Source organism: Colletes latitarsis, chromosome 14 (genome assembly GCF_051014445.1).
Source record: "Colletes latitarsis isolate SP2378_abdomen chromosome 14, iyColLati1, whole genome shotgun sequence".
Lineage (NCBI taxonomy): Eukaryota > Metazoa > Arthropoda > Insecta > Hymenoptera > Colletidae > Colletes > Colletes latitarsis.
In genome coordinates, this window is record NC_135147.1 from 20,698,536 (window position 1) to 20,713,152 (window position 14,617).

At 34.1% G+C, this 14,617-nt stretch overlaps 2 protein-coding genes across 4 annotated transcripts; one reads left to right on the top strand and one right to left on the bottom strand.

Annotated features, from left to right (window-relative positions):
- Positions 1-595: 595 nt before the first annotated feature.
- Psr (bifunctional arginine demethylase and lysyl-hydroxylase PSR) lies at positions 596-3,115 on the top strand. Its single transcript, XM_076781940.1, has 6 exons — positions 596-970; positions 1,447-1,652; positions 1,743-2,025; positions 2,124-2,479; positions 2,597-2,832; positions 2,982-3,115. Exons 1-6 carry the CDS (start codon positions 898-900, stop codon positions 3,007-3,009), a joined length of 1,182 nt encoding a protein of 393 aa, XP_076638055.1. The 5' UTR covers positions 596-897; the 3' UTR covers positions 3,010-3,115.
- Positions 3,116-3,426: 311 nt separating this feature from the next.
- Positions 3,427-14,264, bottom strand: Klp31e (kinesin-like protein 31E). Of its 3 annotated transcripts, none has more exons than XM_076781929.1 (16): positions 13,738-14,264; positions 11,992-12,376; positions 11,272-11,718; positions 11,085-11,193; positions 10,680-10,883; positions 10,280-10,581; positions 9,962-10,205; positions 8,554-9,452; positions 8,112-8,461; positions 7,843-8,031; positions 7,612-7,734; positions 6,259-6,427; positions 6,092-6,197; positions 5,335-5,889; positions 4,862-5,132; positions 3,427-3,642 (listed from the first exon to the last, which is right to left on the bottom strand). In XM_076781929.1, the coding sequence occupies exons 1-16, from the start codon at positions 13,770-13,772 to the stop codon at positions 3,564-3,566; spliced, it is 4,467 nt and encodes a 1,488-aa protein (XP_076638044.1). In that variant the 5' UTR covers positions 13,773-14,264; the 3' UTR covers positions 3,427-3,563. The 3 variants fall into 3 exon arrangements, with proteins under 3 accessions (XP_076638044.1, XP_076638046.1, XP_076638045.1); XM_076781931.1 differs by having other exon boundaries at positions 8,554-9,455; positions 13,738-13,787; XM_076781930.1 differs by lacking the exon at positions 3,427-3,642 and adding an exon at positions 3,654-4,662 and having other exon boundaries at positions 8,554-9,455.
- Positions 14,265-14,617: the final 353 nt, after the last annotated feature.

Below are 14,617 nucleotides of genomic sequence, written 5' to 3' on the forward strand. Positions count from 1 at the left end.
GCGCGCAAGTCAGAAGTGTGTACTAAGAAGAAGAAGGGGAAACCAAAGCTACTGGCTTTCTCCTCATACGGCACGAATCTATATCACCACGTGAATCGTTGAACTTTCGACCGCGGATACAACTTTCTTGGTATATTAATGTTGTTTCGTATTGTTTAAACAACATTACGTACGTTGATTCCTTACATAAATGGATACATTCAAAATATTACAATTGATTTAACATATTGATAGAATCATTATAAACAACAACTTTTAAAATCTTGTCACAATACGACAAAGAAATTTGATAACATACCTTGGGATTAGAAGAATTTTCTATATGGAAAAAACTTAGATTACCAAGTGTATAAATTGTTTATAATCACTTTTTTCGCTATTCAACATAGATTTTTTCTATTTTAAATAAAAACATATTGCGTGCATGTAGTATATTCATACACGTGACAGCAAAAGTTTCGATTTTAGTAATTCTAGAAGCGCAATTATGTACTTCTAACGCAAGGGGTGACCTATTGGTAGAACATGGTATTTGTCACGTAGGCAGTCACATACAAGAATCAGCGCCTCTGTAGATAATGCACAGAACTTTACACAAGTACTTAAGGTAGCTGTATCAATATAATGACAAGCATAAGTGCATGGAATACCGGAAGTACGACTGACGAGATTTCGTAATACGAAATCAAAATAAAAATTCACGTCCTTCCTCGAGTATTAACAAAAAGTGTTCTTCAACATGTCAAACTATTGAACAATGTTTTGATACTCCTCACGGGATTTATGCGAACTAAAAAGTACAGTTACCATTGAATGACGTGTTGCGCATATTTCTTGTTTGTAAATTGTAAATATACCAAAAGTAGGTTAATTAGATAATATAATAAAAGTGTAGCCATGACGGATGAATTGAAATTAGATCACCGTGCAAAAAAAAGAATCAAAGAGGTTAAAAGGAAGGCCAGGCCAGGTAAACATGTCATAACCTAATTTGTAACCTATACGTTGACGTGATATGGGCTTAAATTAATTGTAACAAACAATTGTTCTTCACTTTTTATTTTATATTAATAGTATGACTAGAAGTAATTGAGACACCGTTTGTCTTCTTGTGACGCTCGTCGTTATAAACAGAATTTGGAAATGCGATACAAAACCGAACTGTCTTTGCCGACCTTGGATGATGTAACTCCAAATTTACTGAAAGTATTATGATAATATAACACTGTATTATGATGTACTTACAAGTAAATAGTTTACAGTTTCAATTCTCGTATAAGCATAAAATATTCTTTATCATGTAGTATCAGTAACATATAACAAATTTGGATGTCAATAAAGCCTTCTGTGTTTATACTATACAATTTATACATTTGTGTTTTAAGGTGTCCTGTTATCTTTCTTAAAATAACACTTAATTTATTTGAAAAATAAATGTTTTTTTAGAACTTGGAGATAAAGCAACATGGGTTCAACATGGCTACAGTAAAAAGTTTGAGCCCTTTTGGAATGTTGCGGACAATGTGGATCGTATTGAGGAATCCAAAGTATCTGCAGAAGGATTTATAGAGAAGTATGAGAAACCCTACAAGCCTGTGATAATACAAGGTGTTCAAAATAGCTGGAAAGCCCAATACAAGTGGACTATAGAGGTTCATAATTAGTAAAGCACATCTTATATTATTAAAACACAAGACACATTATAGACATAGTTCTGATAATAATTTTCTATTAAACTACAGAGGTTAGTAAAGAAGTACAGGAATCAAAAATTTAAATGTGGAGAAGACAATGAAGGATATAGTGTTAAAATGAAGATGAAGTACTATGTACGTTATATGCTGAATAACGACGACGATTCGCCTTTATACATCTTTGATAGTTCCTTTGGTGAACATCCTAGACGAAAGAAGTTATTAGAGGATTATGTTATTCCTAAATATTTTCGCGACGACCTTTTTCAATTTGCCGGTGAGCATCGAAGGCCACCATATCGCTGGTTTGTTATGGGACCTGCTAGGTCTGGTAAGTTCTTCTGTTATATTTAAGAATTTATTTTTAATAAATGGTTGTTTTAAAAAAATTATATTAAAATATGTTATAAATAAATACTGTATATGCAGGTACAGGTATACATATAGATCCATTAGGAACCAGTGCCTGGAATGCTTTGATATCTGGACATAAACGATGGTGTCTATTTCCTACTCACACACCTCGAGAACTTCTTAAGGTATCTGCAGCAGAAGGTGGTAAACAAAGGGATGAAGCTATCACATGGTTTTCCATGATTTATCCTCGCACAAAATTACCTACCTGGCCACAAGATTGTTTGCCAATAGAGATTTTGCAAAATCCTGGTGAAACTGTCTTTGTTCCTGGTGGTTGGTGGCATGTTGTTTTAAATCTTGACGAAACTATAGCAGTCACACAAAATTTTTGTTCTCGTACTAATTTTCCAGTAGTTTGGCATAAAACGGTAAGAATTTATACGATAAAATCCGAGCGTAACGAAACATATTAATGTATATTTCGCAGAGATTTATGGTATCTATAGTTCGAAAATTTGAAGCACTTTTTAATAATTTTCTTGTAGGTACGAGGAAGGCCGAAATTATCTCGTAAATGGTTAAAAGTACTCAGGGATAAAGAACCAGAACTGGCAGCATTAGCTGAAACTATAGACGTAAAAGAAGATACAGGCGTTGCCAGTGATTCTTCTAGTGGTTCATCAAGTAGCTCTTCGAGCAGTAGTAGTAGTAGCCAATCAGAAGACGAAAGCGCAGATGATAGTGGTCAAGAATCATTGACGGCGCACAAAAAGAAGAAGAGGTATACGTATTTTATACTTGCATTATACGTATTTCGCATTTCAAATAAAAGTAATTTATTGATAAAAGACTATATTTAATATTATTAGTCCATTTATTTTTTTATAATTATGAACATAATTAGACATAATACTGTTTTTAAATTTTTAGAAGAAAACTAAATAACAGCCAACCCTGACAATATCAAGCATTTGGGACCTACAGAGACCTCAGACTGTACAGTATTAATCAACAATTATTGTTTGTACTAAGAGTAAATATAATTATTACCACCTTCATGTTCATAATAAAATAAATGCTAGATAATACCAAAGTTATTCTTATTAAGTAACTTTGTTTAAATCCTACACCTAGGGGTCTCACGATAATGCACTCGATCTTTTCTGAATTAATTTTGTAATATTATATGTTTGGACTATAATATTTCTATATAATATAGAAAAGAGTTCTGTTTATTGCTTAAAGTGTATTACTTATAAATTCTATTCGTGTTCAATGACTATTAGCACAAAGGCAGTAATGCGCAATTGAAATTTAAAGGCAAAAACAACACATCCATGTACATTCAGGAACATAAAATATAAACATATCCCAACAAGCAATAAGTCAGGTGCATTATCATTTCAAGTTCTGGTATTAATCTTCTGTTGTGTCATAAATTAATACAAACTAATAAATAAATAAAAAAATTATAGTTACGAAATAAATACAATATTTCAATAAGTGCATATATTAACTTTTCAATGAGTTGCTTCTCTGGAAAGTTCTTGCATCTCTCTTATAGTAGCTCCATAGCCTCACTGTTCCGTCACTTCACGTCGGTACGGTGGCCATGCAAAGCACCAAATTGGAGTGTAAACAACATAGAAGCAAAGTAATAAAAGAGTTAAATTAAATTTTCATATTCATCAGACTCAAATTTATGATTATCGCAACAATATTATTTCCTACTATAAATTCATTCAAATAAACATAAATTTTTTTACATACAATACAGTTACGATTGCAATCACACTATTACTGGCCAAATTTTACTACAAAATCACGCGAGTACTTTCAAAAAGCAATATTTCATACACACAGCTTTGATAGAAATGAACAACAGTTGAATAGGAAAGTAGATATTGTCATAAAAGTCTAGAACTGATACTATTTTAAAAAGAAATATGCATACTAATCTAGTATGTTATATTAGTAAACAAAAACGATAATGGAAAAAGTTAAATTAAAAATGGATTAATTTTGATTGCTAAAAAAATGTATACATTTAACATAAAATTATAGAAATAAAAAGTACATTTCCGATCTTTGTTATTATGCCCGCATAAGTTTAGTAATCGCATGTTGTATGATATTTAAAGCATAAGTAACAGGACAAAAGTTACTCATTATTTCGTAGCTTATGTTGTCTTCTCATTATATTAGAGGACAATTCTGCAAGTAAGATATTAGGAATAGTTAAATGTATAAATATATTTTTTAAACAAATTTTTGAATCTACAAAAGTTGCTTAGATCAGAAAGCTGGATATCGAATAGAGAAAAGGACGAGTAATCGAAATAATGTTGACCGTTCTCATCAACATTTATCGATTAAATAGTTTAAAACTTTTCCCATTACAATTATGGCAGGTTTTTATGATAGACATGTTCACACACTTTTCGATAACAACAAAGTGTGTTTCGACAAGCATGCGCATTACCACATCAACAACCTATAAATGCAAAACAATAATAAGCAGCAATATAGAAAAATAAGTTAAAGGGATACTGTGGAAATAGACATGGATAATGAGGAATCGGGGATACGCCACAGCTTCACCTCTCCAGAGCTGCAATCAACATTTAAGATGTTATTCTATCCAAGAAAATAATTACAAACACTGAATCCAAGCACACGTTTCAATTCAATAAAGTATTTTGTCTAATCAAATGTTTGGTATTAGGGAATATTTACATATTTTCAAGTTATGAAAGTTTAAGTATGCTTTGAATCAGTTCATAAATAATAATATAAAGAAATATACTTACTTGCTCGCAGTAAAAACGTGCTGTTGATTAGTTATTACAGCATTAATTGCGGAGCCATGTGCTCGAACTTCTCCTATTGGAGCACATTCCCCTCCTTGTTCCTTTGGTACAGACCATGCTTTTAAAACTCCTCCTCGACATCCTGACACCATAACGGATCCACTGTTGATCATGCACAAACCCAAAATCCAATCCTTATGTGCATTATTCAGTGACTGGACTAATTCCATCTTACTTAGGTCCCATCTTTTGATACACATGTCTCTTGAGCCTATAATATAAACAACTTAAATTGTAAAATTGTTTTCTAAAAAAATTACACTGTCTTACAAATAATAACCTAATGATATTTTAATTTCCCAATTTTACTTTCGACGTAATATTTCAATTTTCAATCTTTTTTTTTCAATTTTTATCTCAAAAATATTATAGTTTGTAATCAAAGATAAAAATTTGATCTGTGTAATATTTACCAGAAAATAATGTTGAATCACAAGTAGTTAAACATTGAACTCCATCGTAATGGGGCGGTGCTAAACTGACGGACTGTCCTGATGTATTTGGTTCGACGAGCGATATCAAATGATCTTTACTGCCTGCTATTACTCTACCATCATCTGCGACAGCCAGGCACATTACCGCTGCAGTATGCGGTGTGCTTAATTTTCCAATGTACGTCAACTTGCGAAGATCCCATACTCTGACTTTATCGCTAGATGCAGTGTATAATTCTTGTTCGTCCATGCTCAGTACTAGATCGTTGATAGTTGTTTCACCGACAGTAACTTGAAGCATTCTAGACGGAGTCGATAACGCAATTGGTCCGCTTTGGGCCTGTCCAGATGAGAATAAAGTTTTCACGCAACTATTGCCTATTCTCAAGTCCCAAACCTTTACGTAGGCTGCAGAAACACTGAACAACAAATTCTGCACTTGCGAGTATTTCACTGCTACTACGTTATTGGGATGGCCGCTTAACGTAAGATTTTCAATTCCTGTTCTTAGATCCCATACTTTTACAGTTCGATCTAAAAAATATTGCATGCAATCAAGCCCTATCACAGGATAGACCAGTCGGGACCGTTTCAAATTTACGTAAAAAAATAAATGACCTAAGCCTCTCTCGATCTTTGAAAGACCTTCTACATAACGAAACAATCGACCTGTGTAACTAGTTTAAAGCCGGGATTCGTGTTTAAGTATTAATATTGATTATTTTACGATTTGTACCTTTTGAACCACTGAACAGTAAGTCTGCAGTTGCACATATAGTTAAAACGGCTTTACTGTGACCCTCTGCTACGTGAGAGCATTGCAAAACGGCTCTTGGTGGCGTCTGAAATGTGTTACGCGTGTTGTAAGCATCCAACATATTTCTTGGTTCGCATTACTTTTACCTTGCCTTGATATTGAGAAATGATTCCTTTCATAGGCTGAGGATCTGTTGACGCTGGTTGCCTACTCGCAGTCAACCTGGAGAAAACGTTTTCTTCTCGACTGTTGAAACGTCGGTACGTGGTTGGCGATCCAGGAGGCGATGACACATCTGTATGTGCTACCTGTTCCCTAGTTGAGGTTTGTTATGTTAGCGTGTTAGTTAGCCGGGTTCTTGTCAGTCCTAATCCAGGCTAAGTTATGTTGGTTTCAGACACAACCATGGATCATGCAAGTGCATTGTGAAACAGAGTTACAATTGATATAAATTTCATTAGTAACAACATTGTTGAATTGTAAGTATATTAATTTTTGTAACATTAAATTTTTTATACGTATATGTAAACATGTTTTCTGCTTCAAGTATACTATTAATAGTAAAGAACAGTTACTTAATATAAAAGAGCATTGAATGTTAATATTCAAAAATTAAACAATTTAGTAACTGATACACGAAACAATTAATTGTAAAAAGGCATGTTACAGTATATTATACAAGGTAATAAAATAATTTTGATAGAAAAACAATGATCTACTGAAGGACCTTCCCGGAAGTATTGTCATAGGACAGTGCACGTTTAATGTTTGTGCTTTTATTTATTAACTGACATGTATACAAAGTAACTGCTTACATATATACAAATTTATGGTCTTTGCACAAAGCGACATATTTCGTACAAATAGAAATTTTCGTATCGTTTATACATATTTATATTGCAAAGGCATCGAAATATATATAAATATAATACATTATATAAGTTGTACTATGTTAAAACAAGCTTATCGAAATACCTGTAATAATAATTGTATAAAACGTGTTATTATTAGCAACTTGCCCGAAAATTAAAAAATTTTGAAATAGATTTTAAACACGACAAAAAATTTTATACATATTATATCTTCCTTCCTAATATAACAATTCGTGTAAGTTAGTAATCTTGACAATTCGTTAACTTAAACAAAACCTAATGGCTTATGTTTTCTTTGCGTAATTTAAATGCGAAAATTGTAAGATAACTTTCATTAATTAAATAAAAAGATATATTAATTTTCTTATTATCTTCTGAAGCTTCAACAATAGATTCTTTGTATTGTAGTGTTTGTGATAGAAAATTTGTATCACACTAATTTACCTTTTTCTGGCTGTGATTCAAGAGATTGCTTTTGACGAAGGCACCAATTAATGCACTTGTTTGAAATGATGCAGATTTTTTTCTCAAGAAAAAAATCTAGCCAATAGTGCATGGAATAGAGCATCAAGACAAATATACAGAAAGAATATAAAAATAAGGATGTGCTGTAGGATTATCACTCACATGGAGCCTCCACCAGGATGCAGTGGTCGTCGCAATGGCCTTGGTGATGTACTATCGCGTCGACTTAAGGTCGGAGATCCACCACTTATATTACCATATTGACTTCTCGTCAATACCAATCCCCTAATAAGCATACGTTTATTATTACACGTTCAAAATATTCGAATAGAATATTATCTTTATCTAAAACTTATAGTATTATATACACGCTCCTTAAAAATTGATACGTACTTTAAACTACCTGGTGCGCTAGGTACCCTTGTAAGTGGATGGTTATGATTTTGACTTTGTTCCTCTGTCTTTAAATTATCTGAATTGGGTTGAACCCCGTAAAGAAGTTCTTGAGGTTGCGTTGTTCTTCGCCTTACTTTATTATTACGCTGTCTTTCCTCTCCAATTATAACTTGGCTATAAGTTTCACTAATATTTCAAGTTAAACAGAAAATTTACTAACATAAAACATATTTTACATCGAAAAAGAAAAACGTTAGTTGACTTACTTATCTGGCGATGAGCTTCTCGAACTTGGAGGACTATAATTCAATGTATTGTGGTGATTGTTTGTAAGAGATAAGAGATCCCTGTCACGTAATACGTGCTCTAATAATTGATGTTGTACGTCGCTTTCTTGTGCCACTTGATTTAACCGAGATTCCATATCTCGAACTTCGAGTTGCTTTTGAGCAGCTACACAGCTCTGTTCCACGGTAAATGCCAACATTCTTTGCAACAAGTACTGAGCTTCGTCTACAGTTCGAATTGTTGATACCAGAGCTTCAACGCCTGGTTCACCCTCTGCATCTCCGTCGCCCATTTCAACCATATCGCGTTGACATTCGGCAATGCTATCCTGTAGAAAAGAATTTGAAAAAAACACATCGGAAATATATCCGCGAACCACAGATTGAGAAACACTTGGTTAACGCAAGAAAAAAGACTTACCTGTAAATAACTAATTTTGCTTTTCACATTATCAATTTCTTCATCGACATCAGTCGTATCTCCCCTCGAATTTGTTACAGCGTTCCTGTGTTTTTGAAGCTTCTCGAGTTCTCTACCTAATTCCTCACGTTCTTGAAGAAGTCTTTCCATTTCTCTCTCCGTTTCCGCAGCTGCTTGCTTGGCCAATGCCTGTTTCGCTATAGTCCTTTCAAATGTGTGCCATCGTTGTTTCAATGCTTTTGGATTTGCCGATTTAGGCGGTGCTCTACCCGCAACTTTTTGACTTAAGCCTCTGTCTCGTTTTCTTAGCGCTGTAACCTCTTCCTGTTTGCGCCTAAGCACTACTTCTTTCATCCTTTTATCAGCCTCCAACGTTCTAATCATGTTCGCATTTTTTCTACTTTCCTTACGTAATTGTGCTATCTCCCTGTTGCGTCTTAGTTCGTTTTCTTTGTGTCTCTGAGCTTCCTCTCGCATTTTATTCAAAAGCTTCACCTTTGCTCTTTTCATCTCTGCCAATTCGTTTCGAAGTCCTCTTAATCTGTTCTCATTCTGTGATTGATTCTTGAGCAATCTTGCGTGTTCTTTCTTCGCGGACTGCAAAAGTCGCATTTCTTTTTGCATAGCAGAAAGTTTCTTCTCGTATTCATCGCGCAGTTTCTTTACTTTTTCTGTCGGCGGTGTCGGCTGCTGTTGCAAAGAATGCAATACTTTGTCCCTTTCTTCCTGGGTGTCCTTAATGCGAGCTTGTAACTGAGCAAGTTTATCCTCGTAGTGCTGTTTCATAGTTTGTAATCGTCGTTGAGAAAATTCTAGTTCCTGTATTAATCGTTGTTTTACATCAATATCTGATGTTAAAGCTTCTAATTCTCGACCCATAGCTGCCTCTTCTTCGTCTTCTTCTATAAAAGATTGCCCTGTGATAATTACTAATAACATAGTCCAATTTAAGTATCGCGATTACTTTTTTGTCAATAGACATTGAAGTCAAGGACAAGTACATCTAAAGGGTGATTCTAAACGCCATAATGAGACTAAAGTTAAGAACAACGAAATTGCGATCAACGAAAATTAATTTTATCAATGTGGTTTTGATAAAATCCGTCTGAAACACAGCACTATCATTCAAATATACTTCTGATGGTAGGATCTCGAGAAAAATCGTAGGAGGGTAAGGAAAAGGAAAGGAGAGGGAAGGGAAGCGCGTTTCGTCCTGGCCTGCTAGTGGACTCATCAGTAAGGCTTTCTAGTAGACCCTACCTTAGACGATTGGATATGGGGAAGTCGGTCGAGGAGTGTATATATAACAACGGAGGAGCCGGTCGAACGCTTGTGAGAATGCGATCCCTCTGGTGGCGAGCATGAGAGGTGACGCCGCACTTCCTACTCATCCCTAATTGAAAATTACCTTTTCTATCAGAATCATCATCTGAATCATCTTCACTTGCAGTGTCTTGGCCAACTTCTGTATCATCGCCTTCTCCTTCGTCTCCGGTTTTACTGGCAGTATTTGTACCATATGCTTGTTGCTCCTTCAATGCAGTTAATGCGTCCATTTCCTTCTGTAATTCTTTTTTGGCATCATTTAATACTGATGTAGAATCACTCTGAAATATATATCCAGAGTCACCATAAGGATTTGCTGCATTAACCTGTGTAAGTTAAAATTACATTATGAGTTTATTTTATGTCAACAATAAACTTCAGTCTATGAATTTCCATATACCTGCATCTGTCGTTTCTTAAGTTGCTGATACATAGCCTCAGCTTCTAAAAGACGAGCCCTTAATTCCTCTATCTCTTGAACGTATCCTTGTACTAAACTCGTTACTTCGCCATTACCACCAGTTGATGACATCCACTGACCAGCAGCTTTTTCTGCCAGCAGAAGAACATTCTTTGCTGTCAATGCTTCAACTGTTTCTGAAAGAGCTTTAACTCTAGTACGAAGACTTTGCAATTCACTATTTAACATCTGATTCTCGTGCCAAGCATCGTTTACCCCATCTTCACCAACAACTCTCTTGCCTAAAGTAACAAATAATAAATTGAATTAATTGTTTTAAGCAAATTCTACGAACCACAATAACCAATTTTCCATGTCAATTTATATTCCATGTATTCACCTTGTCTATATTCCATTAATTCTAACTGAAGTTGTTGTATTTCTCTTCGAAGGGAAGCTATTGTCCTTGAACTCTTGTCCTGGTTAATTGTAACTTTGTTCTTTATATTTCTTGCTCTGTTTGCATACTTTAGAGTACTTAGAGTTTCCATAAAGTCTCTATCACTTGGTGATACACAGGCTATCATAACAGTCTGACTATTTCCTAGAAAAATTAATTAAATATAACACAATATATACTTGAAAAATAATTGAAACCATGATTGGTAATTACATATCTCATTTATCTTTTATTTTGCTATTTTCTTAATATTTTATTTGTGTTATATTGTATTGTAACATACTTAATTAGATATTGTTAAGTACAACAGTATTTATTTCAAGAATATATTTAGTACTACATTACCTCCCAGTGAGTCTTGAAGTAGCCTAGTTAATTTTGAATCTCTATATGGAACATGTAAAGCTTTCTTTGTTTTGTCACCAAGCGCTGAAATTACGTTACCTAAGGCCAACTATAAACGCGAAAAAATGAATACTTTAATGCTAGTTACTATATTTGCAATTTACTTATGGGGCAATTAAAATCTTACCAATCCACAATTTATAGATATTCCTTCTTTTGCTCTATCTCCTGTAGCACCAGTTCTCTTCAATCTTTCTGAACCAGCTAGATCCACAAAATGAAATTTAGCAGTTAAAGTTTCGAATTCGCTCGCTGGTTCTGTGCCACTTGTATCAATATCAGCATCTGGATCTTCAACTTTTATGCATTTTTGCTGTCTTATGTACAATGTGAATATCGCGTGTGATCTTGACGACTGAGTATTCATTTGAGTGGATCCAGTTGTGCGCGACAGTGCTCCTAATCGTAAATATTCTAACGCTTGTTCTGGACTAACTACAATTCGTGGTTCGACGCCAGCTAAATGGATGTTGCCCGCGGTATCTTCGTGAATACGAGCACCACCTCTTGGTCCACCTGGTTCCAATAGATCCTTCAAATCCTCATTATACAGTTCCAAAAATTGTGCAGTAACCTATTATGATATATATACATATACAAATTATAAAGTTTGCATCTAAGATAATTTTATCTCATAAAATAGTAAATTTCACATTCATATAGAATAATTTATCTTATTAAAGTAACATAATACAGAAATAAGGTACATGCAGATAACAAGCAATAATAGAAATATTAGATTCCTGAGAGCAAAGGTGAACAAAATATATTTTATATAGTATTTGAGTACAAACAACAAAAGCATTTAATATTATTCAAATTAAATGTTTTATCAAATGTTACACACTTTAAATTCTGGAGGCATTTGTGCACGTTCTCTAGCATGTTGCTGTTTTTCTGCAATTCCATTGAAAAGGTGTCTGATAGCTCTAGGAATGATTCCAATTACAGTTTCATCAACTTCCACATCAAAACCAGTACCCATAGTGTAAGTTTTGCCAGAACCAGTCTGACCATAGGCAAGTACAGTTGCATTGTATCCATCTAGAGCTCCTTCCACCAAATGTGCAACACACGTGTCATAAATTGTGCATTGTCCAATAGCAGTATCAAAAACGTAATCATAAGTGAAGGCCTTATCTGGTCCAAGAAAGACCTGGGGTTCTCCTGGAGGTACTTGGGTACAAATTCTACACATGTCGATTACTTCACGCGCAACTTGAGGCCTTATTCTGCAATAAACAATGAAGAATTATAACAATTGTAACTAAAAGGTTTTAAAAAATAAATATTTACAATTAAAATTTTTTAAATATTTTTTAAAAAATTTATATTTGTAATGTTATTAATTTTATATGTTATGGTGTAATTAATATATATTATAATTATTAAATTATACTGTATTTTTGAAACATAATATTTTCATCGATTAAAAGAATTAACATTTCTGTAAATTCGATCCGTTGTTATTTTCTATGCACGAAGTACGATCGATCGGTATACCTATGTGTAAGCGTATTATATCATTGTTACGTCGAAAGTATTATAAGAGTTGGCAGTATCATGGGTATCAGCTGTTTTCTCGTGTCATTCATGGAAAACACGCGCGTGCAAGCGAAAAGTTGAAAAGATGGAGAATACGATAAAGTTAAACAAAATCAAGAATAAACATATACAAAAGAAACATAAACAAACGTAAATTTAATAGATTATATAAAAACAAAGGGAACGCGGTGGGAGATAAAAAATTCATTCATCGGATATCGAAATATGCGTTCATTATACAACCAGTAATAAAACCTACGCACTTGACTCTTTAAAAGGAGATATTATGTGATTAAAATTTGCAACACGGTACTGCGTAGAAAAAACGTACGGATGACATTGTAACAGCGAAATAACTCTATACTGAAATCAATATTAAACATTAAAATGCAAGTATGTACCTACATAAAACTTGTGCAACAAGAAATCGAACGAAATAAAGGTATTTTAATACCGTTTATTTTTTAAACATGAAATCTACAGAAATAATTTCACGTATTTCCAACATTAAAAAATACGAAGAGTTAAACAGATAATTCAATTTTGATATTTCGAAATTACAACGTGTTATCGCCGTTTTGAATAATTTTGTAACAGATACAATTTGCAACTTGTGTAATTGTTCTCTATAATCGTCGAAAGAATTCCACGATCCTTTCGAAATACGAAACGGTCTACATAATGGAATTTTCTAAAATCGTGAAAGTGTAACACGAGCCGATACATTTCGCAATTACAATCATTGATCTTGCAATAACAGTTTTTACACTGAACAAACGTGTACTCGTGTATACATAGTGTATGTAAATCATAGGGAAAGTTCCAAAAAATAATGGGACTGTTAAAAACTGAACTACGACGCTTTGAATTCGAACGTTGTTTCGCGGGAATCTTTAGATTATTATTAATCGAGTATTGTCAATGTTAAAAGCTGTCACCGCATAAGAAGTTTTAGTTTGCAGCAATGAAGTCTAACCGACGGAAGACCGTCTACAGTCTTTTAAAATCATTTTAACGATTCTTTATTTTATATAGCCGCCGTACTTACCGTACAGCAACGCGTACACTCGTGTCATCGGCCATCGCAACGTCGTATATTGTGCAATGCCTTGAGAAGTGACAGCGATAGAACTTCAACGGAAATATCACCGAGAAACTGGTGAGATTAGGCCGAAACTATTAGGCGACGACTATAATTTCTCGATACGCGAATATTCTGAATGCGCACGCGTTGCTATATGCGGTGGCCGCGAAAAATCCGCATTTTTCGTTGTGAACGCGCGCACAGGCGACCGTGAAATCCACTCAAACATCTCTCATAACGAAAAGAAAATCGCTATCCTAGCCGCGTCGGCCCAAGGACTACACAGATCTTGAACTGGAATCATACGTGACGGACATCTTTGGTTCTTTATGGTGTAAAGCGGCTGTCGAGCATCATCTGTCGACTGTTTCGAGAACTGTAAGGACATGATCGATTAACGATTGCCGACCATTCTTTTTGAACACGTCTTTTCGATTGTTGATAAACTGCTTCGATTCAGTCAACACACTGATAAAGTTTAGCCACAAACGAAGTACAGGATAAACATTATAAACAATGTTTTTTTATGAACGAGATATAAAATATAGACATTTAATTTTATGAGGTTTAGTGTCACAACAACTGAAATACCGATCTCGTAAAATATTAGTGGTTTTAAGACAACCTCTTCGTTGAAAAAACGGTTGTTCGGTGAACTACACTCAACTACTAAAATCGGTAATGTTAGCAAATGTATAGGAACGTGACAAATTTCAGAAATACCACAACAGCTGGAATGTGGAATACTTTAAAAAATTGCTAGCGGATATGGAATTGAAATATCATTTACTGCATTACATAATGTAAAACAATCGTTACATGATCGATTTCAAAACTGTCATGA

Coding starts and splice junctions, on each gene's coding strand:
- Klp31e (XM_076781931.1), bottom strand. CDS start 13,772: ATGGCCGATGACACGAGTGTACGCGTTGCTGTACG. Junction 10,884..11,084: donor ACTTCAAGACTCACTGGGAG/GTAATGTAGTAC, acceptor TAATTTTTCTAG/GAAATAGTCAGACTGTTATG. Junction 9,456..9,961: donor TGATGATTCTGATAGAAAAG/GTAATTTTCAAT, acceptor AATCTTTTATAG/AAGAAGACGAAGAAGAGGCA.
- Psr (XM_076781940.1), top strand. CDS start 898: ATGACGGATGAATTGAAATTAGATCACCGTGCAAAAAAAAGAATCAAA. Junction 971..1,446: donor TAAAAGGAAGGCCAGGCCAG/GTAAACATGTCA, acceptor ATGTTTTTTTAG/AACTTGGAGATAAAGCAACA. Junction 1,653..1,742: donor AATACAAGTGGACTATAGAG/GTTCATAATTAG, acceptor ATTAAACTACAG/AGGTTAGTAAAGAAGTACAG.